General features: G+C 44.3%; 1 protein-coding gene across 1 annotated transcript in view; it reads left to right on the top strand.

The window, feature by feature from the left end:
* The window catches only part of LOC119965910 (oxysterol-binding protein-related protein 10-like), a 287,075-nt gene that overhangs the window by 38,111 nt on the left and 225,500 nt on the right, over window positions 1-23,464 (top strand). Inside the window, exon 2 of the mRNA XM_038796909.1 lies at window positions 11,113-11,288. Within this exon, the coding sequence (XP_038652837.1) occupies window positions 11,113-11,288 (176 nt within the window). The remainder of the gene's footprint in view (window positions 1-11,112; window positions 11,289-23,464) is intronic.

The raw sequence follows: 23,464 nt of genomic DNA, 5'->3' as shown, positions 1-23,464 counted from the left end.
CGTCGATGAGGGCCAGTCTTGTTGTTTTCTGGTCTTGTAACCAATGTTTTTTTCACGGCTTGAGATGATGGCAATCTTCAGCTCTTTCTGGTTTTCTTCCACTCTATTAGCATGACTGCTTTGAAGATTTTGACGAAGACCTTGTTGGAAGTTTGGTGGCATGCTTGGCTCTTGAAGCCGCATAAAAGTGATCTATTTTCTCAGCTGTTTCTTCATCTTCTGCTGTTTCATCTGGAGTTTGATGGATGTAGAGGTGCGGATAAGCCAGTGGTCTGTCCAGCAGTCTTCTGAACTGGTCATCGCTTTGGCAATGAGGGCATCCTTTTGGTCCATGGATCAGGACCAAAATAAGTTTGTCAACGCTGAAAGAATAAGAACCGCTTCGCAGTTATATATTCCAGGAGAAAAATGCAGGCTGCGATCAGACATCCAAACGTTGAAAGATGGAATATAGTTACAGTACAATCCTTAGTCTGAGACAATGGAAACATCTTGAATTGAGTTTTAAAACTGCAGCAGCGAAAGGAGAAGATGAAGAATCCTTGTGGACAAGGGCACCAATAAGTAGAAAACATGCAATTTCAATTCGGCAGTCAAAAGTGTCCTCTATCACTTCGGCAGCGTTCCCAAGTGAGACTAGAAGTCCTCATGGAAAATTAAGTCTGATAGCACCATTTGCAGCAAGTGGAACGCTTGAAAGAGGTCTTGAAATGCTTAAATTACATAATTTTGGAAGCAAATTCAAGAAAGATATATCTTCAATTAAACTTTATGAACTTAAAGTAGCAGAGATCTCAAATATTGTTATGTCTAGAATGGGGACCATGAGATGTGAGCGCAGGAGCAGTTGGTTTTTGCGAGATCCAGCTCTGCTCAGCTTTTCAACAGCAGCACAACCAAAGTGTACACTTTGGTCTTGTTTGGTTTACATGGTTTATACTCCGTCCCGCACATTGTTAATCAGTGTTTCTGCATGATGGAGCCAAGTTAGAACGCGCTTGTTTGTGGCAACTGGAAGGAGTTGGGGTGGGGTACTACCTTCGTGGTGCAGTTGCTTTTGTGTGGGCTTAGAACATAGAACATAGAACAGCACAGAACAGGCCCTTCAGCCCTCAATGTTGTGCCGAGCCATGATCACCCTACTCAAACCCACGTATCCACCCTATACCCATAACCCAAGAACCCCCTCTTAACCTTACTTTTAATCACACTACGGGCAATTTAGCATGGCCAATCCACCTAACCCGCACATCTTTGGACTGTGGGAGGAAACCGGAGCACCCGGAGGAAACCCACGCACACAGGGGGAGGACGTGCAGACTCCACACAGACAGTGACCCAGCCGAGAATCGAACCTGGGACCCTGGAGCTGTGAAGCATTTATGCTAACCACCATGCTACCCTGCTGCCCTGGCGGTGCGGAGTGCATTGATGAACTATGCCTGCCGACGAAGACTCTATTCCAGCTGAAGATCTCTGCTCAGAGGTACAGGTCCTCAAGACCAAATTGCAAGAGTTGTGGGGTGTTTTTATGGAGGTGCATGAGGAGGTTCTTGCAATAGAGGGAGCCCGCCTCCTTACGATTGAGTTCCTGCTGCATGTCCTGTCATCTGCCCTGAGGGAGTGGAGAGAGAGAGAGTGGGGCAACAGGAGAGAAGTGCTGCTCTCCCTGGTCCCAGAGGTGGGGCAATGGAGATTCCCAGTTGTGTTCAGGAATTGGGTGCCAAGTTTTGGGAATGTCTATCTGGAGGTTGGATTAATTCTGGAGAATAAAATTTAATGGAGCATGTCTGATCTTTTGAGACCTGGGTTTGGTACGACCTTCTGACCACTGGCCCTGTGTTGTCCCGTTCCAGATGTTGTAAGTGAAGAGTTATAGGTGACCAAATCGGTCGAGTCATTCCTGCCTGGCCAGAGCCTAGGTTGTTGACCACCTGGGTTCTGGTGAGATGGCATGATGGAAATAATGTCTCATACTTCGATCGTTGGAATCCTTAAGAGATCTTAATCTTGCTTCATCCTTGATTTTGGCTTTCTTTGTGAACAAGTGAAGAAGTCTTTATCCAGTGGACTGCTTTGCATTTCTGCCTCTCTGTTATTGTCCTGGACTTTTCTCCCTGTTGACCGTGATTTTCAGTTTACAGGGGAGTGAATAATGTGAATATGATGGCCTGATCTGTTGATTATCCTGATTTAACAAGTTAAGCCGAATGTTGAATGCAGGATTTATGCATAGTCTTTATCTTAAATAATTTGTCTTCACTGTTATTGAGGGAGGTCCCCCTAGTTGGAGCTAACCAGTTTCAGCTTTAAAAAATTTTGCTTATAATTTGGAATCAGAGCATTGGGCTTTTTTTCTTTTTACGCCCGGCCAGACTGTGTGTTGTATAATGGTTGCCTGCTCTGTCCTGGGCCTGGAAAGGGGTTGGACTATTTGTAGGTTGGATTACATTGTGGGTGGGTATCAATGTAATTAATCCTCCTTTACTCTGGGGTTCATGGGTTTTTATTCCCTGTTATTTTTGCAAAAATGATACTCCTTTTAATAGCATCCTAACAGTTCGTAACACTGTCTTTTTGTGGGGTATTTGTTGAATGGAGGGTGCGGATCGCTGCGCCTCTCTCAAAACACTTTCCAGTAAATTGATGACTCTACTTGTGCTATTCTCAACTTGAGTTTGAATCTTCTTGAACTTTTACTTCCAGATTCAACTCTTCTCTCAGCTTCACGTGATCCATCTCTGAATTTCTTTGGGGCGGTACAGTGGTTAGCCTCACCGCACGAGGGACCTGGGTTCTATTCCGACCTCTGGTTGCTGTCTGTGTGGAGTTTGCGCAATATCCCTCTGTCTGTGTGGATTTCCTCCAGCGGCTCCGGTTTCCTCCCACAATCCAAAGATGTGCAAGCTAGGTGGATTGGCCATGCTAAATTGCCTCTTAAATGTCCAAAGGTTGGGTGGGGTTACAGGGATAGGTTGGGGATTAGGCCTAGGTAGGGGGGTGGTCTGTTTAAAAATTTCTTTTTTTTTTAGAGTACCCAATTCATTTTTTCCAATTAAGGGGCAATTTAGCGTGTTCAGTCCACCTACCTTGCACATCTTTGGCTTGTGGGGGCGAAACATGGGGAGACTGTGCAAACTCCACACGGGCAGTGACCCAGAGCTGGGATCGAACCTGGGACCTCAGCACCGTGAGACTGCAGTTCTACCACTGCGCCACCCGTGCTGCCCCTGGTAGGGTGGTCTGTTGAAGGGTCGGTGCAGACTCGATGGGTTAAATGGTCACCTTCAGCACTGTAGGGACTCTATGATTATCTTTTTCTGGGAAGGAAAGCAAACACACTGAATTGTAAAACTTCTTTAGAATCTAGCAGAGCATTTCGAGTGTCTGAGTTCTTTGCCTTAAGTTTGGGGACCATTTTTTGGAACCGTCTTATTTATCCACTGGAAATTACCAAGACCTCGGATAGCTATGGAATCAGCATCTCCTGTAATACGTGTCTCCCCATTATCTTGACCATTTGGTAGTTGGTATCAGGTCTAGCAACACAACCAGACTTGTCTTATTCTAAAACCATTTCTATAATTACATTTATTCATGACCCCTATTTAGCACTCGGTTCACCGTGGTATTTTTCATCAGTGATGGGTACTTCAGCCATAACCTCCTATTTTACCGTGTTAAATCTCTCAAAGGATCATTATGATCTTTAATCATTTTCTGGCTTCTGACTGTATTTTGCCACGATAGTTGCCATCACTCATTTATTTTGGCCACACTTACTTTATACCTACTTTGTTTATTTCCTTATGAATTTCTGATTCAAGCTTCACTTTATCATTTGCGGAACATAAGCTAATGAATACTGTTCCTTCAATCTAACTATGTAATCCCAAATCTTCCCTGTGAAAATTTGAGCTCTCCTAAAATATGTTACTCGCATTAAATTATCTGTAGCAGTAATTCTCCCGGTTAAAACCTGCTAATAAAATGATCATTATTGTAGCGAGGTTCTCCACCCAACTCAGTATAGAGATCGTATATTAGAACATAGAACATTATAGCGCAGTACAGGTCCTTCGGCCCTCGATGTTGCACCGACCTGTGAAACCCCTCTAAAGCCCATCTACACTATTCCCTTATCGTCCATATGCCTATCCAATGACCATTTGAATGCGTTTAGTATTGGCGAGTCCACTACTATTGCAGGCAGGGCATTCCACGCCCTTACTACTCTCTGAGTAAAGTACCTACCTCCTGACATCTGTCCTGTATCTACCTCCCCTCAAATTAAAGCTATGTCGCCTCGTGCTGGACATCACCATTCAAGGAAAAAGGCTCTCAATGTCCACCCTATCTAATCCTCTGATCATTTTGAATGCCTCAATTAAGTCACCTCTTAACCTTCTTCTCTCTAACGAAAATAGCCTCAAATCCCTCAGCCTTTCCTCATAAGATCTTCCCTCCATACCAGACAACATCCTGGTAAATCTCCTCTGCACCCTTTCCAATGCTTCCACATCCTTCCTATAACGCGGCGACCAGAACTGCACGCAATACTCCAAATGCGGCCGCACCCAAGTTATGTACAACTGCAACATGACCTCATGGCTCCGAAACTCAATCCCTCTACCAATAAAAGCTAACACACCGTACACCTTCTTAACAACAGGATAACTGCCAAGGACTAGATTCAATAAGTTTATTCTTGATCTTGGATTCCACAAAATTTTTCAAAGCATTTTTGACCATTGCCCATCAGTCTGCTTATATGGTTGAAAATGCATTTCGATAACCAAAAATGTTTCCTTCCAATTCCTGTTTCCACACAAAGTTTGGAAGTAAACACATCCTCTCGATTGGCTTTAGAATCACTGTAATTCTTGTGGCCTTTTCAGAGATGAAAGAACCATGAGATGATGGATTGGGGGGGGGGGGGGGGGGGGGGAAAGAGATAAAACCTTCAAGGTTTTAACTGCATTTCTGTAACTTGCCCTGTCCCACAGTCCTAATTAGACATGAGATGTGCCCACTTCGCCAAATTGTTTTTATTATTCCAAAAGCCATTTAAGTAAGCAATAATATTGATAAATTTGAGTTGGAACTGAGTTAACGTTTAAAAGAGGGCCAGATATTGTGGTGCTGAGCCAAGTATAGTTTATATAAAATTTCAGAGAAAATAAAGCCACCTGTGTATAAGTCACCTTATTTTTGTTTTCTCCAAAACAGTTCTGTGCATGATTCTCTTTCCACATCACTTGCTCTGTTTTTTATTTACCCTGGCATGATATTGCAATAATTTTCTATTTTAATAGATGGCATTAAGTATTTCTTTCTTGTTGGTCTTTCGCAACAGTTTTTAAATTTTGTTCATTTTATTTATATTTATGCCTGCAACATGAAATTGATCTTCCTTATTTAATAACCTTCACTGTTGTGCAATTGTCTATTTATACGGTAATAGTAGACCCTCCATAGACATCAAACTGTACCCCCACTTCTAGCTCGAGAGTCTGGTCAGCATTTTGATTTCATTTTCCAATTTAAATTCAAACTGTTCCTTCTATAAAGGTATTGACCTAATGGATACTCTTTATATTGGGAGAGTACGGTGCAAGGTAGGGACACATGTCTCGTCTCATCAGTTTTATAAGGTAGCTTTACGTATCTCTCTTGTGCTTGAATGATCTGTGGCACAGTCATCCTTGTCAAAAGCTCATTTGTTTTTCTTTAAAACACCTGGAGTCCTATAACACCACTTTTGACTTCAAACAAAGTTTCTTTCCAGTGGTATTGCATATCTCTCTTACTGTGGGTTCCCTCAATGCATCTCTTGACAACCTTTGAATGTCCCATTACAGCACTTGCGCTGGCTCATTACAGTGGTGACTCCCAATTGCTCCATCCTACTCTCTCGTCAAACTTCCTGCCCAGTTTGCTTTCTTGGGCTTAATCTTGCCCAATGCCCCCATTTACAAACCTCCGTACAGAATGTATGTTCATTTGCAAACAAGACCCGTGCCACCTGTGAACATATTGTGAATGATTGCATCATCATCATGGCTTTAATGGAAACCTGTGTAAAGGATGATGACCTCTTAATGAAGGCACTTGTATCTTTAGAATTATAGAACCCCTACTTTTGCCCATCGAGTCTGCACCAACCCTCCAAGAGCACCCTATCCCTGTAACCCCACCTAGGACAATTTAGCATATCCAATCCATCTAACCAGTTCACATAATCTGCACATCTTTGGACTGTGGGACGAAACCTGAGAAACCCACATCGACATGGGAAGAATGTGCAAAGTCCACACAGTTGCTCGAGGTCAGATTCGAACCTGGGTCTCTGGTGCTGTGCTAACTACTGTGCTGCCCATCTTCTGCCACTTGCCCGTTAGGAGTGACATTGGCAGTTTGACACTTGACACCAGATCACACGTTGGCCTCGTTCCACACTCCTGGCACTTCCTCCTTCTGAGAAATCACACCTTGTTCTGTTTTGTGCAGAAGAAGGCTATTTGGCCCATCAAGTCTGCACCAACCCTTTGAATGAGCACTCTACCCATGTCCACCCCCAAGTCCATCCCGCCCTATCCCTGTAACCTAACCTACACATCCCTGGACACTAAGGGGCAAGTTATCATGGCCAATCCATCTAACCTGCATATCTTTGGACTGTGGGAGGAAACCGGAGTACCTGGACGGACCTCATGTAGACATGGGGAGAACGTTTAAAAACCCCACACAGTCACCCATCATTGGAATTGAACCCTGGTATCTGGTGCTGTGAGACAGCAATGCTAACCAATGTTACTCAGTCACGCCAACCGAACACCCTGCTTCACAGGCTGTATTAAGGTCACCAACTTTAGGATTACTTCAGATGTTTCTGGCTTCTCGTGAGCTGACCTCTCCAGGTCTGCACCTTGCAGCTCTGCCTTTAACTGGGAGCCTCTCAACCCCTTTCTTCAGTGAACAGTACCGTGTTCAGCTTCCAGTTCTTTGTCCCTTTAGCTTCAGTCTTCTGGGACTTTTAATTGCCTGGTTTCTGACTGTTTTTACCTTCTGGAACTTTATTCTTTCTCCTTACTCCATTGTTCTGCTTAAACTGGCAGCCTCCGAACAGTGTCTTGCTTCTTTGGTGACCTATTCCCAACTGAAAACAGCTGCTTGTACTTGGGGCCTCTGGTTGCTGAGCAACAGCTTAGATTTTTTTTTTACCTCTAATTGTTTTTACATTGTAAACCTTTAATTACAATGCAAGCAAAGTTTATGGTGGCACTAAACCTGGAGACATAAACTAAAGCTTTAACCCTTGGCACACAAATCTGAAACACAAAGCTTAAACTGATACCTTAATTCTGATACTGACAAACATAATTCAATCCAGTTCTATTTCCTAAAATGAACCACTGCAATGTGGTTGACTCTTAATTGACCTTCGGACAGTGATGCCCACATACCAAAAGCAGATTTACTGATCACTCTTTTCCTTCCTCAACCTCTGCCTTGAACAACATCTCATCCTGGTGACTTCAATCTCCCTCTCAGCTCACTGATTTTGCTCACTTCTCTCCACCACCCCTACTCCTCTCTTCTCTCCCCCCCCCCCTCCCTCCCTCCCTCCCTAACATTCCCTTGCACATTCTAGCCCTACCTGCCTCAGCAAAATATAATCCCCAATTCCCTTATTGCCTTTTCCAAACCCCAACTGCCTAGCCTCCTGCTCCATTCAGCTACTGATTTTGCTTAATCAGTAGTCTGCGCCTTCACCTTTGCCCTTCCCCAATGCAACCATTATTCTCTTGTCCTGACTTTTCCCTTGTATGGCCCTCTTCTCCTCTCCCCCACGTCTAGGGGATGCAGGCTTGAAATGATATGGTGGACTGTATCACTCAAAGTTTGATTTGGCTTGATCATAAAGATCCATTAGACCCTGTTCTTCAGCTGCTAAAATGCTTAGTATTCCAGAGTTATCCTGGAATGCAAGATAAACTCTGGCTGTTTATGTTCCACTGCAAACTATCTTAATTTCTCTCCCTGGCCACCTTTATTCTCCCCTCCAACATAAAAGTGAGGAATTCATGGACTACTTTGATACTAAGATTGAGGCCATTTGATCTGTTGCCTCTGTCATGTGCCTTACATTAGCCCACCTAGCCAAATTTCCTCTCGTGCTATTCCCCACTCTTGTTCGAAGATTCATCTTACCATCTCTCCTCATACATGCTCCAAGCACATTTTATCTATGAAACCCTCTCCCAGTCCCCATGTTAGCGAATATTATTAACAGTTCCTGCTGTTAATTGTGCAGCCCTTCTCTCTTTGAATCTGCTGCCCTTCCCCTTGTGAACCAAAACCTGACTTCTCCCTCCTTACAAACTACCATTCCATCCAGAACTTCCCTTTCCTCTCAGGTCCTTGAACATGTTCCCATCTTTCTTGGAACTCCATGTTCGAATGCCTTCAATTTGTTTTCTGTCTTGCTGCAATATTGAAGCTCTCTACTCAAAGTGACAAATAACATCCTATGTGACTGTGACCAAAAGTTAATTATCACTTCTCCAGCAGCCTTTGATACAGTTGACCACATTATCCTCCTGTTTTCCAGCTTGGTGGGGCTGAAATCACCTGGTTTTATTTTTGTTTAAGCTGTGACAGAACATCACCTGCGATTGCTCTCTTTCTGCAATGACTTACTGCTCTTGCACCGTTGCATCTGGTGACCCTAGGTCCATTCCTATTTCTTATCAGTGTGCTGCCCCTCGGCAATATCATCTGAAAGTGCAATTAGTTTTACATGTATGCCGATGACACGCATTTCCATCTCTCTTGACTCCTTAATTTGTTGCTAAATTATCAGACTGTTAATTTTATATCCAGTGCTTCGCATTTAAGTTTTGAAAGACTGGAGCCATTATCTTTCCTAGTTACTGACACCATTGCCCCCTCTGGCAGCTATCCGAGGCTGAATCATCTTGGTCACAATATTGGTCTTGCATTTGATGTCAAGGTGAGCTTCCTACCCATTCTACCCTCCTGTAAATTTGAGGTAATTTAAAACTCTGCTGCCCATGACCGAACTCACACCAAGCTCACCCTTTACCCCTGTGCTCGCCAAGCTATATTAGCTCCCCAAATTGTCCTTCAATCCCCAAGCAGATCTTGGTCTTCTGATTGTCTGTCTCCATCTTGCTCTCATGCTGACTTCTTTCCTTACCAGCTGCAGTGTTTCATCGAAGCTGAACATAAGTGTGAAGAACAGCATCTCATCTTTTGAAAAGGCACTTTACAGCCTTGCAGGCATGACATTGACTTCCAATATTTTGGACCTCATTTTATTTCCTTTGTATGTTTTGTTTGGTTTCTCTCTTATTTTGCTTTCAGTCTGCAGCACACTTGCTTCAGGCACATACTTTGTTTTCTGCCTCATTACCATTCCCTTTGGACTTTTATTTCTAATTCCTCTGTGATTCAATCTCTTTCGTCTTTCACCCTATCAGACTATTTTTTAACCTTGTCCCCAAAGCCCTTGCTCAAAATCTATTATATCTGTTCTGATGGTTCTGATCTGTTCCCGGACAGGTGCCGGAATGTGGTGACTAGGGGCTTTTCACAGTAACTTCATTGAAGCCTACTCGTGACAATAAGCGATTTTCATTGTTAGGGGCTGTTTAGCACAGGGCTAAATCGCTGGCTTTGAAAGCAGACCGAGCAGGCCAGCAGCCCGGTTCGATTCCCGTAACAGCCTCCCCGAACAGGCGCCAGAATGTGGCGACTAGGGGCTTTTCACAGTAACTTCATTTGAAGCCTACTCGTGACAATAAGCGATTTTCATTTCATTTCATGAAACGTCATCAATCTGAAATGTTTTCTTTGTCTGCAGTTAATGACAGACCTGCTGAATATTTCTAGCATTTTCTGTTTTATTTCTGATTGCCAGCAAGTATTTTGCCTTCCTGTGTTTTGAAAGTTGCATTTTGTGCTTGGATTTGAGATCCTTAAGAGTGTGCATCAAGGGTGGTACCAAATGTTGTACAACACAGTCCTACTGCAGTTGGTTTTACCTTGCATGTAGGTAGTTTAGCATTAAGAGTTCAACAGTGCAGAAATCTGTTCAGGCTCAATTTGGAAAAGACCATCTAGATGTTGTGATGTGAGAGTACCTTTTAAGAAGTGGGTGTTTATCAAATAGCTACAGTGATGTGAGTGTGGGTGAAACTGGGCTGTCTGTCTGCTTTTACTTTCATCTTTGAGCTGGCAGCTGCTGGCAGCTACAGTGTATGTTTAGCTTCGTTTTCAGAGTTCGAGCTTCACTCAGCAAAACCAGGTGTAATTCTGATCGATCTCTGCATGAAAAGAATGTCTTCAAATCACGTGCTAATTTAAAAGTGATAACTGCTCTCAGTAGAGAATTTAAACCTGATGTCTTTGTTGAAGAGGGTATTTGTCTTATGGATGTTGCTAGGAAAGATTAAGGGTACTTTATTCTTTGTGGGGAGTATTCGAGTTGATAGTTACTAAGATGTTTACTGTGTGTTTACAAAATGTTAACTGGATTCATAGAATAAACATTGTTTTGTTTTAAAAGTACTTTAGATCTCTGTTGCATCACACCTGTAGAGTGGGCCCTTGTACTCCCATAACCAAAATCTATCAAACGTTATGGGTCAGGTGAACTCCCATGCTACACTTTGGGGTTCTCTGAACCCTGGCCCGTAATAATGTGCAACATCACTGTTCATAAATTCAGTTTGGAGCTACCAGACACTAAATAAAACGTAACTGGCAGCCTAGTAGTACGGTCTGCACCTGAGTGACCAACTTGAAATTCATTTAATGAGATGCAAACAAATAGTACAGTAGAACTATGAAATTTCACTGGGGCAGAATGTTCATTGGTCTGGTTATTACTTTACTGTGCTTTCTTACAACATTGCTGTTAGTATGCATTGTCTCTACTATTCGAACTGCATTCTTCATCTTGAAAATTAATCAGTTTACCACACTTTAATCTGGTTTTACGGGATATATGCAGCCTGGTAATATAATGTATAATTTGATGTCATACAGTTACTGATGTGTGCATTAATGTGAAATGTTTTGCAGATACTTTGTTCTGAATTGCGAGTTGGGCCTGCTGCAATACTTTGTAAACGAGCAGTGCAAAGGTCAGAAGCCACGAGGAGTTCTGCATTTGTCGGGTGCATTGATCTCTCCCAGTGATGAAGTTTCTCATATGTTTATAGTCCAAGCTGCCAGTGGTGAACTATATAAACTCCGAGGTACTGAAAACAACTCCATTTTTACTAGTTGAGATGTTGTATAAGTTTTTAAATATATATTTTTTTCAAACATTAGATTTACTAAGTTAACTTAAGTAATTGTCATAATGATACTTATCTATTTTGGCACAAAATTCAGAATTATTTTAATTCTGAAGTAGGTCTGTGTGTGTTAAATGTGAAGGCAATCACAGCAGTTCAGGTAGTTGATCCCCAGCCTGAAGACCATGAGTTCCACAGTGTCTCATTGACACTCACTTGTCTCTAGAGGAAGGCAAAGTCTACTTGAATCTTCTTCACTTCTGGGAATGCTCCATTCAATGGGAGCAGGTTTGGAACTGCAGGCTATACACATTAATATCAGCAGAGAAAATGCAAGGGACTAAAATCCCCAGGACTTAATTGCATACAGGACTGGTTAAAGGACAGGATGCAAAGAGTAGGAATAAAATGGGGAATTTTTCACGTTAGCAGGCTGCGACTTAGTGGAGTGCCTTGAGGATCAATGGTAGGGACTCTGCTATTGACAATCTTATATTAATGACAATGTGATCATAAGAATAGAAGAGCAGAATATTTTTATAAAGGTATGAAACTTATAAATGCTGATGTTCAGAGAGACTTGGGTACTCGTACAACGAGCGTGCAAAGCTAGCGTGCAGGTGCATCAAGCAATTGGAAAAGCAAATGGCTTGTAGGCCTTTATTCTTGCACTCGAATCTCATTGAAATAAAGTAGTTTTGCTACAATTGTACATGGCTTTGGTGAGGCCACACCTTTGAATCTGTATGCTATTTTGTCCCCTATATTTAAGAAGGTTCAACTTGCATTGGGGGTGTAGGTTCACTAGATTGGCCCCAGGGATGAGGGCTGTTCTATGATAGGCTTGAGTATATTGTCTGAGGTTCAGAAGAATGAGATTTGATCTTGAGCAAGGTGGACACAGGTGGTTTCCCCCGGCTGGGGAGTCTAGAACAAAGAGCCACAATTTCAGGGTCATTTGGGGCTAAGGTGAGGAAAGATTCCTTCACTCAAAAAGGGTTGTAAATCTTTGGAATTCTCCACCACAAAGCACCAGCATTGAATATATTTAAAATTGAGATTTTTTTTGTTTCATGGAATCAAGGGATTTGGGAAAGGGATATGAAAGTGGAGTTGAAGTCCAAGATCAGCACCGTCATATTGAATGTCGGAGGTGGCTCAATAGGCCATCTGCTCCTGTTCTTGTGGGGTTTTTTTAATCAGCTGAACACGCACATATTAACAAGCACATTTTTTTTGTGTCTGATGGTGATACTTTGTTTCTAGTTAGTCTCAATGTAATGAAATGAATGGAACGTTCCAGAACTGTTGGCATCTCTTTTAACTTGTATCACTAAACCAGCTCTGGGAAACAAAAAAACTGAAAAAAAAGGACTCATTTAAAAAAAAAAGACAGAAGGACAAAATCTATCATTTTATAAATGGCAGTAAATACTCTTCCATCCGTATTGGGGGTCTGGAATATGAGAAATAAAGATGCAAACAATTTGATAATAAATTTCCCCAATCTTTTTATTAAATGTACTGCTAAATGTGATGTACATCAGTTTTTAAATGTGTGGAAATTACATAATGTACTGAAGAGCTATATTCAGCAGTTACTGAGAAAAAAAGTGAGATAAATGTAATGCATCAAAATTATCCAATCTCTTGCAACCACTCCCCTCAATCTGTGCAGCCTTTTAACTATTTTTGTGGATGGTGTTGTATTTATCCATCTGACACAAGTCAATTATGTAAATTTTGAAAATTAAAGGATTTTTCTGTTAAAAATTATATTTTGGAAATAGTTTTTTTTATTGTTTCTAGTCCACACATTACAGACAAGATTTTGCTGAAAAGGGCGTGCTATTACTTAGTTACAAATTGACCAGAAACAATTGTGGAGGTAGTGATGTAGTAGTAATATCCCTGGACTAGTAAACCAGAGACCCAGAATAATATTCTAGGGACCCAGGTGTTCAAATCCCGCTGTTGCAGATGGTGAAATTTTAATTCAATAAAAATCTGGAATTAAAAGTCTAATGACTTGTTGATTGTCGTAAAAGCCCATCTGGTTCACTATGTCCTTTAGGGTAGGAGCTCTGCCATCCTTACCTGATCTGGCCAACATGTGGCTCCAGATCCACAGCAATGTGGTTGACTCTTTACTGTCCCCTCAAGGGCAATTCGAGATGGGCAATAAATGCTGGCCCTGTCTGCAATGCCCACATACCATTAACAAATAAAAAAAAAAGAAACTGTCGTGAGAAGGAGAAACCATGTGAATACTCATCTAATAATCTTTATTCGTGCCACAAGTAGGCATACATTAACAATGCAATGACCTTACTGTGAAAATCCCCTAGTCTCCACACTCTGATGCCTGTTTGGGTACACTGAGGGAGAATTCACAATATTTTATTCACCGAACAAACATGTCTTTTGAGACTTGTGGGAAGAAACCAGAGCATCGGAGGAAACCCACAGGGACACCAACCTGTGTGTCACTCCAAATTTCAGTTGTTTGTTTTGTGATAAATGCGATCTTGTGCTTAACCTGTCCATGGTTTGTATGAAGTTCTTGCATTTACATGTTAATGATATTAACTTTGAGTTTAAATCTAGTCATCAGTACCCTCTCTGCTGTGTTTGTTTGTGTCTGGGAAGATTGCCATTTAAAGAAACCCATATTCATGGAAGCCCATTGACCTTGTCATCTTGTGTGGCTTTGCTACTCCTGGCATGTCATTCACAAATGAGGCCATTCTCATTCCTCTTGTCTTAACCACCTCTCCCTGGTCTCATTCACCCTCTCCAATAAGGGGTGTGAGGAGCTTATTTACTTCAGTCGCACTAATCGAGACTAACTAATCAGCTGTACCTTTCCTTTCTTCCCCTGGCTTATCAGGCCACATTTGTCTTCATGTTACTATTACTCTAACTCTGAATTCATCTTTCTCTCATTTATATCCAGCTTCCCTCATGAAACTCAATGTTCCCTCAATTCTATTCCAATTAAACAGATAACTACTCACTCTTCCTGGCTCCATGTTTCTCTTTCCTCAGCCATTCCCTGCCTTTGGCTCAAATCTGCCATTGCCACCCCCTTTTTAAAAAAAAACAAAACAACTTGATCCCTCCCTCCTTACAAATTACTGTCCCATTGCAAATTTTGTTGCCTTCCCCTCAAGTTTATGAACATATAAGAGTAAAGTATTGAGGATGCTGGAAATCTGAATTAAAAGTGAAAAATGCTGAAATTGTTCAGGTCCGGCAGCATATGTGGAGAGCAAAACAGTTTTATGTCAGTGACCTTGCATCAGAACAGACCAGCACAATGTAATTGACAATGACTGTCATCTGAAACATCCTAACAAGTTCCTCAGTTGTCTCGGATCCCTATAAAAAAAACTAAGAATTCACACTGGATGGACCACCTGGCATCGACCTAAGCATCGGACATGGCAAAAGGGCATCTAGTTCAGTTAACCATACAAATTTCTCCTCCCTAATATCTGGACGCTGTCAAAATTGAGAGCTGTCCCATCGGCAGTAGTCATTCCCTTTCAGCCAACATCTCAGATTCTTCCTTCACATCCCTGGATATGTTCTACAGATCCATCAGAGATGGTGCACATTCATATGCAGAGAGGAGACAGTGGCTCTGGGGAGTCCTCAACATTGCCCCAGGACCCCATAAAGTCTCACAGTATCAACTTAAACATGGACAAGAAAACCTCACTACCATCAATATCTGATATTGGCTGACTACTTGTACTCCATGTTCAACTGCACTTGGAAGAAGCACTGACGGCAGAAAAGGCAATGAATGTAATGAATGGAGGGCTTGAATGTCTATTGTCATGAGTGGCTTAGTGACACCATTGCTAATGGAGCTAATAGTCCTGGCTAGCAAGTCCTGACTAGTTCTTTCATCATTTGCTGCAAGAGGGAAAATCCGACTTGACCTTGTCGTCCCCATTCTACCTGTTGCTGATGCATCTAGTCATGATTGTATTGTAGGAGTGCCTGCTGCTCAGTCCTTGTGAAGAAGTTCAGTCGTCTTACTGAGGATGACCTGCATCATGCTGTGTGGTACTACCATTGTGCTAAATGGATAAATTCAGAACACATCGAGAAGCTGGACATCCATGTGGTGCTGGGGACCATCAATAGCAGCGGAACTGTATTCAACCACAGTCTGTAAACATATGACCCAGTATATCATCATAGAACCATAGAATTTACAGTGCAGAAGGAGGCCATTCGGCCCATTGATTCTACACTGGCTTTTGGAAAGAGCACCCTACCCAAGCCCACACCTCCACCCTATCCCCACAACCCAGTAACCCCACCCACACTATGGGCAATTTTGCACACTCTGCAATTTAAACATGCTTTGGACAGGCACTATCAAAATTTTCTGACACGGGTAGGAGTTTCATAAAATGTGACCAATGAATGACATGGACCTCAGAAATGTAGCGGAATGCATACACATTTGACAGATGTAATCCAGTGCGGAGAAGCGTGTGATAATGCATTATGGGAGTGTTTGCATAATGGATAAAATCCAAAAGGTGAGAAGGAATAGAGATGAGTGAAAATACATACATTTTTATGAATGTGAATTCACACAAGTAAAATTAAGGCCCAGAATGCAAAAGCAAATAAGTAATGGTGGATTTGTCCAAGGCAATGATTGCTACATGGGGCAGCAGGGTAGCATGGTGGTTAGCATAAATGCTTCACAGCTCCAGGGTCCCAGGTTCGGTTCCCAGCTGGGTCACTGTCTGTGTGGAGTCTGCACGTCCTCCCCCCGTGTGCGTGGGTTTCCTCCGGGTGCTCCGGTTTCCTCCCACAGTCCAAAGATGTGCAGGTTAGGTGGATTGGCCATGCTAAATTGCCCGTAGTGTCCTAATAAAAAGTAATGTTAAGGGGGGGGGTTGTTGGGTTATGGGTATAGGGTGGATACGTGGGTTTGCGTAGGGTGATCATGGCTCGGCACAACATCGAGGGCCGAAGGGCCTGTTCTGTGCTGTACTGTTCTGTGTGTGCAATTATTGCTGAATGTGAAGTGTCAGCAATTTTCTGTGCACTAGCCATTCTAGAATGCTATAAGATGTGTAACTTCAGATTCTGAGACTATTTCACTGGAGCAGATAGCTGCAAGTTGATGTTTTAAGCAACAAACAGTTGGGGGGGGGGGGGGGGGTGAAAAAGAGGACTCTTTACTCCAGTGAAGGAATTGATGAGGAATCATGAATATAGGATCCTCAGTACAAGTGATGAGAGGTGTTCGATGATATTTGTTTATGCAGGAAATTATTAGAACATAGGATGTTTTGCCATTAAGTATTTGAAACCGAGATTGCACTTGAGCGAATTCTGGCTGTGTATTGGAAGCAATGAAAAATGCATGGCTACGAAGAGCACAGGTCAGTACAGTACAATTGCTCTTGGGTTGTTTTAGCAAGAGCAGACACAAACGATGGGGGGAAAAGATTCCTCTTCTCTGTTGACAACTTAATGGTTTTATGGCTCCATTTATTTCATTAAAAAAAATATATTTCTATTTGCCATATTTTCATCATTTTCGCCATGCAAAGAAAAAAACAGCAAAACAACCCCAACCATCACTCGCAAATATAAAATGCAAAATAAACAAACAAGCAACCCCCCTCCCCCTTAGCCTTCAACAGAAACCAACTCCCTAAAGTTCATGATAAACAAACCCCAAGAATAGAACCCCTCCTTCTCCACCCCCTCAGCTCAAACTTCACCTTCTCCAGGGTCAAAAAACTCCAGCAGGTCCCCCCACCACGCACAGGGCAGAGAAACTGACCTCCACTCCAACAAGACCTGTCTAGGAACGATCTGTGAGGCGGCTAAAGCGTCTGCCCCTGCACCCGCCTGCAACTTGGACCGGGCCGACACCCCGAAAATGGCTTCGAAGGGACCAGGCGCAACATCCATATGCAACACCCCCGTGACAGTGCTAAATACCTTTCCAGCTTCGGGTGGACCAAAACATATGAACATGGCCCCTCCCACACTGCTCAGAAACATCATCCTCTCAAACAGCCGGCTCATCCTTGATTTTGTGCGGTGCGCCCTGCACGTGACCTTCAATTGTATCAGCCTCAACTTCCTGCATTAGGTTGAGACGTTCACCCTTCGCAGCACTTCACACCACAGTCCCTCTCCCATCCGCACCCCCCTCAAGCTCTTCCTCCCATTTTACCTTAACCCCCTCCATGGAGGCCCTGTCCTCCTCCAGAGCCCTCCCAGAATCGCTGATTCCTCCCCTTCTCCAATTCCCTGCCGACAGTACCGCCTCCAACAGCGAGAAGGCTGGCGTTATCTACAATGTCGCGAAAACCTTCCTTGCAAAATCCCGAACCTGCAGATACCTAAACCCTTCCTCCTGTGCCAACTTGTACTTTCCCAGCTCCTCCAAACGTGCAAATCGTCCCCCAAGAAACAGATCTTTCACTTCCTTAATCCCCCTCTCCTCCCATCTCCGAAATCTCTGATCCAGCCTCACCAATTCGAACCCATGATTTCCCCCATAATTGGTAACCACCCCCTGACCTGGCCCCCAGCTTAAAGTGCTGTCTAAACTTCCTCCAGGCCTTCAAAGTGGCCATCACCACACCGCTGGAATACCTACCCGGTGCCATCGGGAGCGAAGCCATTGCCATCGCCCTCAACCCCGACCCTCTACAGGAGCCCTCCTCCCCTTAACTCATTTGGTTGTAGAAGTGTGCTTTATACAAACTCTTCCAATTTGAAGCGGTGTTTTGAATGTTTGCAGCCAGTCTTAAGTATTCCAGCAGTTCAAAATAGCTAAACATTTAAAAAGTAAAAACAATATAACCTTGTGCTAATGGGTTGTATTCAGGTGTTGCTACATTCAACTTTTATCAGTGGCTTTTGTCCTCTGATGAAAGGAATTTCTGAATTGTGAGCAGTATGAAGAATTTTACCTCTTGTCTGCACAATAATTGTAATGCTTAGATCATATAAAATCGGGTTTCTGCATAATGACTTAATTGTATTTGGCTGTCTCCCTCACATTCCACCTATTCCACTAAGAGAATAATTTGATTTGCCATCTTTTGAAGATCTATTGTGACAACACCCTGAGCTAGTGTGCAGTCAATCCAAACCCCACTTGACCTCGAGTTGCAACACAATTGAATTTACCAATAATTCTTTCAAAAATTTCCGAAGTCTTTGGCCCTTGACTATCCAATAATTAGTCACCACGTTTGTAAATTTAAACACAATTACTTTTTATTTATAACCAGACCTAGAATGAAATATGCAGCAAATACAGCTGGTTAACTATCATCTAATTTCTTATTGATAAATATTTTTATTGGAATTTTGTAATTTATACATAGTTTACACAAAGCGATTATCGTGTATTTACATATGTAAAGTTTCTTTTCCCCCCCCACCCTTCCCAGTTTTAGGTGTTTCCTTGCCGTCTTGGTCTATTTTGTGCTGGCCCCGGCAAGGCCCTAAACCCTGAAACTGGGTCTGTTGGTCTGCTGGTTGGTATGGACGTTTCGGCTTGAGGATGGCGGGTTGGCACCCCTCCCTGTCCCAGACAGTCAGCCTTGGTCAGCCCCTATTTTTGACCTGGGGCCCTTCGTCCCTGCTGCAGAGCCCTGTCTTGGCCCCGCCCATTATTTCTTATGGCTGTTCCCTACCCACTTCATCCTTTCCTCCCTTTTCCTGTTCTTTGTCTTGTTGGCCTCTGTGCAGCATTCCACCCCCCCCCCCCCCCCCCCCCCCCCCCCCCCCCCCTCACTGTATTGGCTGATGGCTTCAAGCGGGTCCTGGAACAAGTTGGTGCATGACTTCCAAGTCTTGTGGAAGTCCTCCAACCCTCATATGGTGAATTTGATTTTCTCCAGGTGGGGAGATTCCGACAGATCGGCCAGCCAGTCAGCAGCTTTGGGTGGTGCTCCTGAACACTAGCTGAGCAGGATTCTTTGGCAGACGATTAGGGAAGCAAAGGCAAGGGCGTCAGCCCCCTTCCCATAAATGGTTCTGGCTTGTCTGATACACTGAAGACTGCCACTTTGGGCATGGCTCCATCCTCAGCCCCACAACCTTGGACATTGCTTCAAAGAAGGCTGTCCAGGACCAGACTAATTCTGGGACATGCCCAGAACATGTGGGTGTGGTTGGCCAGGCCTCCCTGGCACCACTCATATTTGTCCACCATCTCTGGGAAGAACCTGCTCATTTGGGTTCTGGTTAGGTGTGCTCTGTGCACCACTTTCAATTGCACGAGGCTTGGTTTTGCGCAAGTGCAGGTGGAGTAGGCCCTGTTCAGTGCTTCATTCCAGAGTCCCCACCTTATTTCAAACCCTAGTTCATTTTCCTGTGTTTCTTCCAATGGGGAACATGCCTTTTCTAGTAGTCATCCACAAAAGTTCCCGCAGTTCCTCCCTCACAGATTGCCCCTGTCCAGTAGTTCCTCTAACGTGTGTCTCAGGGTCTGAGGCTTTGATGTTGTCTCCTTGCAGAGGAAGTTTTTACTTGGTAGGTGTCGCAGTTCGTTCCCTTTAGGCAGTGTCGTTTTTCTGTCACTCCCTCTAAAAGTCATTAGCTTGTCTTCCGTGTGAAAGTCTCTGTCCGGTCTCCTCCTCTTAAAGGTGGCATCCAACATGGCTGGCGCAAACCTGTGGTTGCCACAGATGGGGGCCATAGTGCACATTCCCTGTAGGCCGAAGTGCTGTCTCATTTGATTCCAGGTTCGGAACGTGGCTACCACCATTGGGCTTGTTAGTGCTTAGCTGGCGGGGTTGGGAGTGCCGCCGTGGCAAGGGCTCAGATGGTCGTCCCTGTACAGGAGCTCTCCTCCATCCTCACCCATGCTATTTCAGGTTCTTTCACCCATCCCCTCACACTTCTGCTGTGGCAGCCTGGTGGTAGTATTATTGGTTTGGAAGGGCCAGGTTCCCCCATGTTTCTTTTTCTTTGTAGGACTTTTTTGGGAATCCCCCACCCCACACAAATGCCATAACCATTTTGTTGACCAATTTAAAGAACACCGTGGGGATGTAGGTTGGTATGGAACTGAACAGGAAGAGGAACCTGGGCAGCGCGTTCATTTGGTTGTCTGCACCCTCCCTGTTAGGGAGAGCGTGAGTGTGTCCATTCTCTGTAGGTCCCTTTAAACTTCCTCTGCTAGGTTCCACTTGTGGACCCGTGTCCAGTTGTGGGCAATCTGGATTGGATTGGATTTGTTTATTGTCACGTGTACCGCGGTACAGTGAAAAGTATTTCTCTGCGAGCAGATCATTTAGTACGTGAAAAGGAAAGAAAATACATAATGGGGCAACACTAGGTACACAATTTAAATACATAGACACTGGCATTGGGTGGGGCATACAGGACGGCAGTATTAATCAGGTCAGTCCGTGATAGTGTCATTTAGGAGTCTGATAACAGCGGGGAAGAAGCTGTTTTTGAATCTGTTTGTGCGTGTTCTCAGACTTTTGTATCTCCTGCCCGATGGAAGAAGTTGGCAGAGAGAGTAAGTCAGGTGGGAGGGGTCTTTGATTATGCTGCCCGCTTTCCCAAGGCAGCGGGAGGTGTAGACAGAGTCAATGGATGGGAGGTGGGCCTGTGTGATGTCTTGGGCCGAGCAGCTGTGATGCAGCCAGATAGGATGCTTTCTATGGTGCATCTGTAAAAGTTGCTAAGAGTTAATGTGGACATGCTGAATTTCCTTAGTTTCCTGAGGAAGTATAGGTACTGCTGTGCTTTCTTAGTGGTATCGTTGACGTGGGTGGACCAGGACAGATTGTTGGTGCTGTGCACATCTCGGAATTTGAAGCTGCTAACCATCTCCACCTCGGCCCCGTTGATGCAGACAGGGGTGTGTATAATACTTTGCTTCCTGAAGTCAATGACCAGTTCTTTAGTTTTGCTGGCATTGAGAGATAAGATTGTTGTTGTTGCACCATTCCACTAAATTCTCTATCTCCCACATGTATTCTGTCTCGTCGTTTTTCGAGGTCCGCCCACAATGATAGTGTCGTCAGCAAACTTGTAGATGGAGTTGGAACCAAATTTTGCCACGCGCTCGTGTGTATATAGGGATTACAGTAGGGGGTTAAGTGTGCAGCCTTGCGGGGCCCTGGTATTGAGGACTATCGTGGAGGAGGTGTTGTTGTTTATTCTTACTGATTGTGGTCTGTGGGACAGAGTGTCGAGGATTCAGTTGCAGAGTGAGGAACCAAGTCCTTGGTTTTGGAGCTTTTATATGAGGTTGGCTGGGATTATGGTGTAGAAGGCAGAGCTGTTATCAATAAATAGGAGTCTGATGTAGGAGTCCTTGTTGATTGTAGGGCTCGGGAGATGGCATCTGCTGCGGACCGGTTGCGGTGCTATGCGAATTGCAGTGGATCTAGGCATCCTGGGAGTATGGAGTTGATGTGCTTCATGACCAACCTCTCAAAGCACTTCATTACAATCGATGTCAGAGCCGCCGGATGGGAGTCATTGAGGAACGTTGCCTGGTTCTTCTTTGGCACCGATATGACGGTGTTCTTCTTGAAGCAGATGGGGACCTTGGAGCGGAGTAGGGACAGGTTGAAGATGTCCGCCAACAGATCTGCCAGCTGGTCCACGCAGGCTCTCGAGTGCATGACCAGAGACTCCGTCCGGACCCGTTACCTTCTGAGGGTTCACTTTCAGGAAGGCCGATCTCGCTTCAAAAGCTGTGATGGTGGGTATTGGTGTTCCCTGGGCTGCTGGGGCAGGCAACAGCGGATTGGTGGTTTCCTGCTCGAGAATAAAATGCATTGAGTTCATCGGGGAGGGATGCGCTGCTACCGGAGATACTGCTCGGCTTCGCTTTGTAGCTTGTCATGCTGTTTAGGCCTTGCCACAACCGACGAGAGTCTGTAACGCTAATCTGTGACTCTAGCTTGGTCTGATATTGTCTCTTGGCATCCCAGACGGCTTTGCGGAGGTTGTACCTAGATTTCTTTTGGATCCCCAGATGGCAAAATTTGTATTGGACATGCCTGAATGGTAATTCTCCCTGCTCTGCCCCTCCCCCTTTTGGGTTCACAGGGAAAACTTCACTCTTTCGCAGGTTGAGCTTGTAGCCCGAGAAGGCTCCAAACTCTCTCAGGAGTTTCATGATCCCTTCCATGCTGCTTTGTCGGTCTGAGATATATAGGAGCCGGCCGTCCACAAGTGAGACTCTAGGCTCTCTGTCCCTCTTCGGATTCCCTTCCAGTTTTTTGCCACTTGATTGCCAGGGCAAATAGAAGCTGGGACAGCGGGCATCCCTGGCTTGTGCCTCTGTGCAGCTGGAAGTATTCAGAGCTGGTGGTGTTGGTCCGTATGCTCGTCATAGGGGCTTTGTACAGGAATTTCACCCAGGAAGTGAACCCTGTCTCCAGCCCAACCACTCTAGTCCTCAATGAGGTACTTCCACTTGACTCTGTCGAAGGTCTTTTCTGCGTCCAGGAAGATGATCACCTCTGGTATCCTCTCCCCAGAGTCATTATCACGTGTAGCAATTGCATGATGTTCGCTGTTGGGTGTCTACCCTTAATTTAGCCCTTCTGGTCTTCTGCAATCACCTCCTGATAAATAGTTTTCCAGGCGCCTGGCCAGGATCTTTGCAAGTATTTCTGCATCCATGTTGAGCAACAAAATGGGTCAATGATCCGTATTCTGTTGGGTCTTTGTCTTTCTTGAGTATCAGCGAGATAGGGGCTTGTGTTAGGGAAGGTGCCCCTCGCTAGTGAGTCCGCGAATATGTCCCACAAGTGCAGGGCCAGAGCTGCCGCAAATATTTTTTAGAACTCCACCGGGAACCCACCTGATCCCGGTACTTCCCCACCTGCATGGATCTGATACTCTCCATAACCTCTCCCAGTTCTAGTGGTGCTTCCAGACCCCTCCTATCGTCCCCCATAACTGGCATTTCCGGTCCATCAAGGATCTGTTCCATCCTAGAGTCCCCGTCGGGTAGGGGTTCTGACGTGTACAGCTGTCGATAGAAAGTCTTGAACGCTTGTTGACCTTTTTTGGTTCGGCTACCAGTCCGCCTTTGCTATTCTTCACCTGCGTTTGCTAACCTTCTCCTTCGTGGCTGCCTGCTTTGT

The sequence above is a fragment of the Scyliorhinus canicula genome, chromosome 5 (assembly GCF_902713615.1).
Source record: "Scyliorhinus canicula chromosome 5, sScyCan1.1, whole genome shotgun sequence".
Classification (NCBI taxonomy): domain Eukaryota; kingdom Metazoa; phylum Chordata; class Chondrichthyes; order Carcharhiniformes; family Scyliorhinidae; genus Scyliorhinus; species Scyliorhinus canicula.
This window is presented reverse-complemented; position numbering and strand designations above follow the sequence as displayed.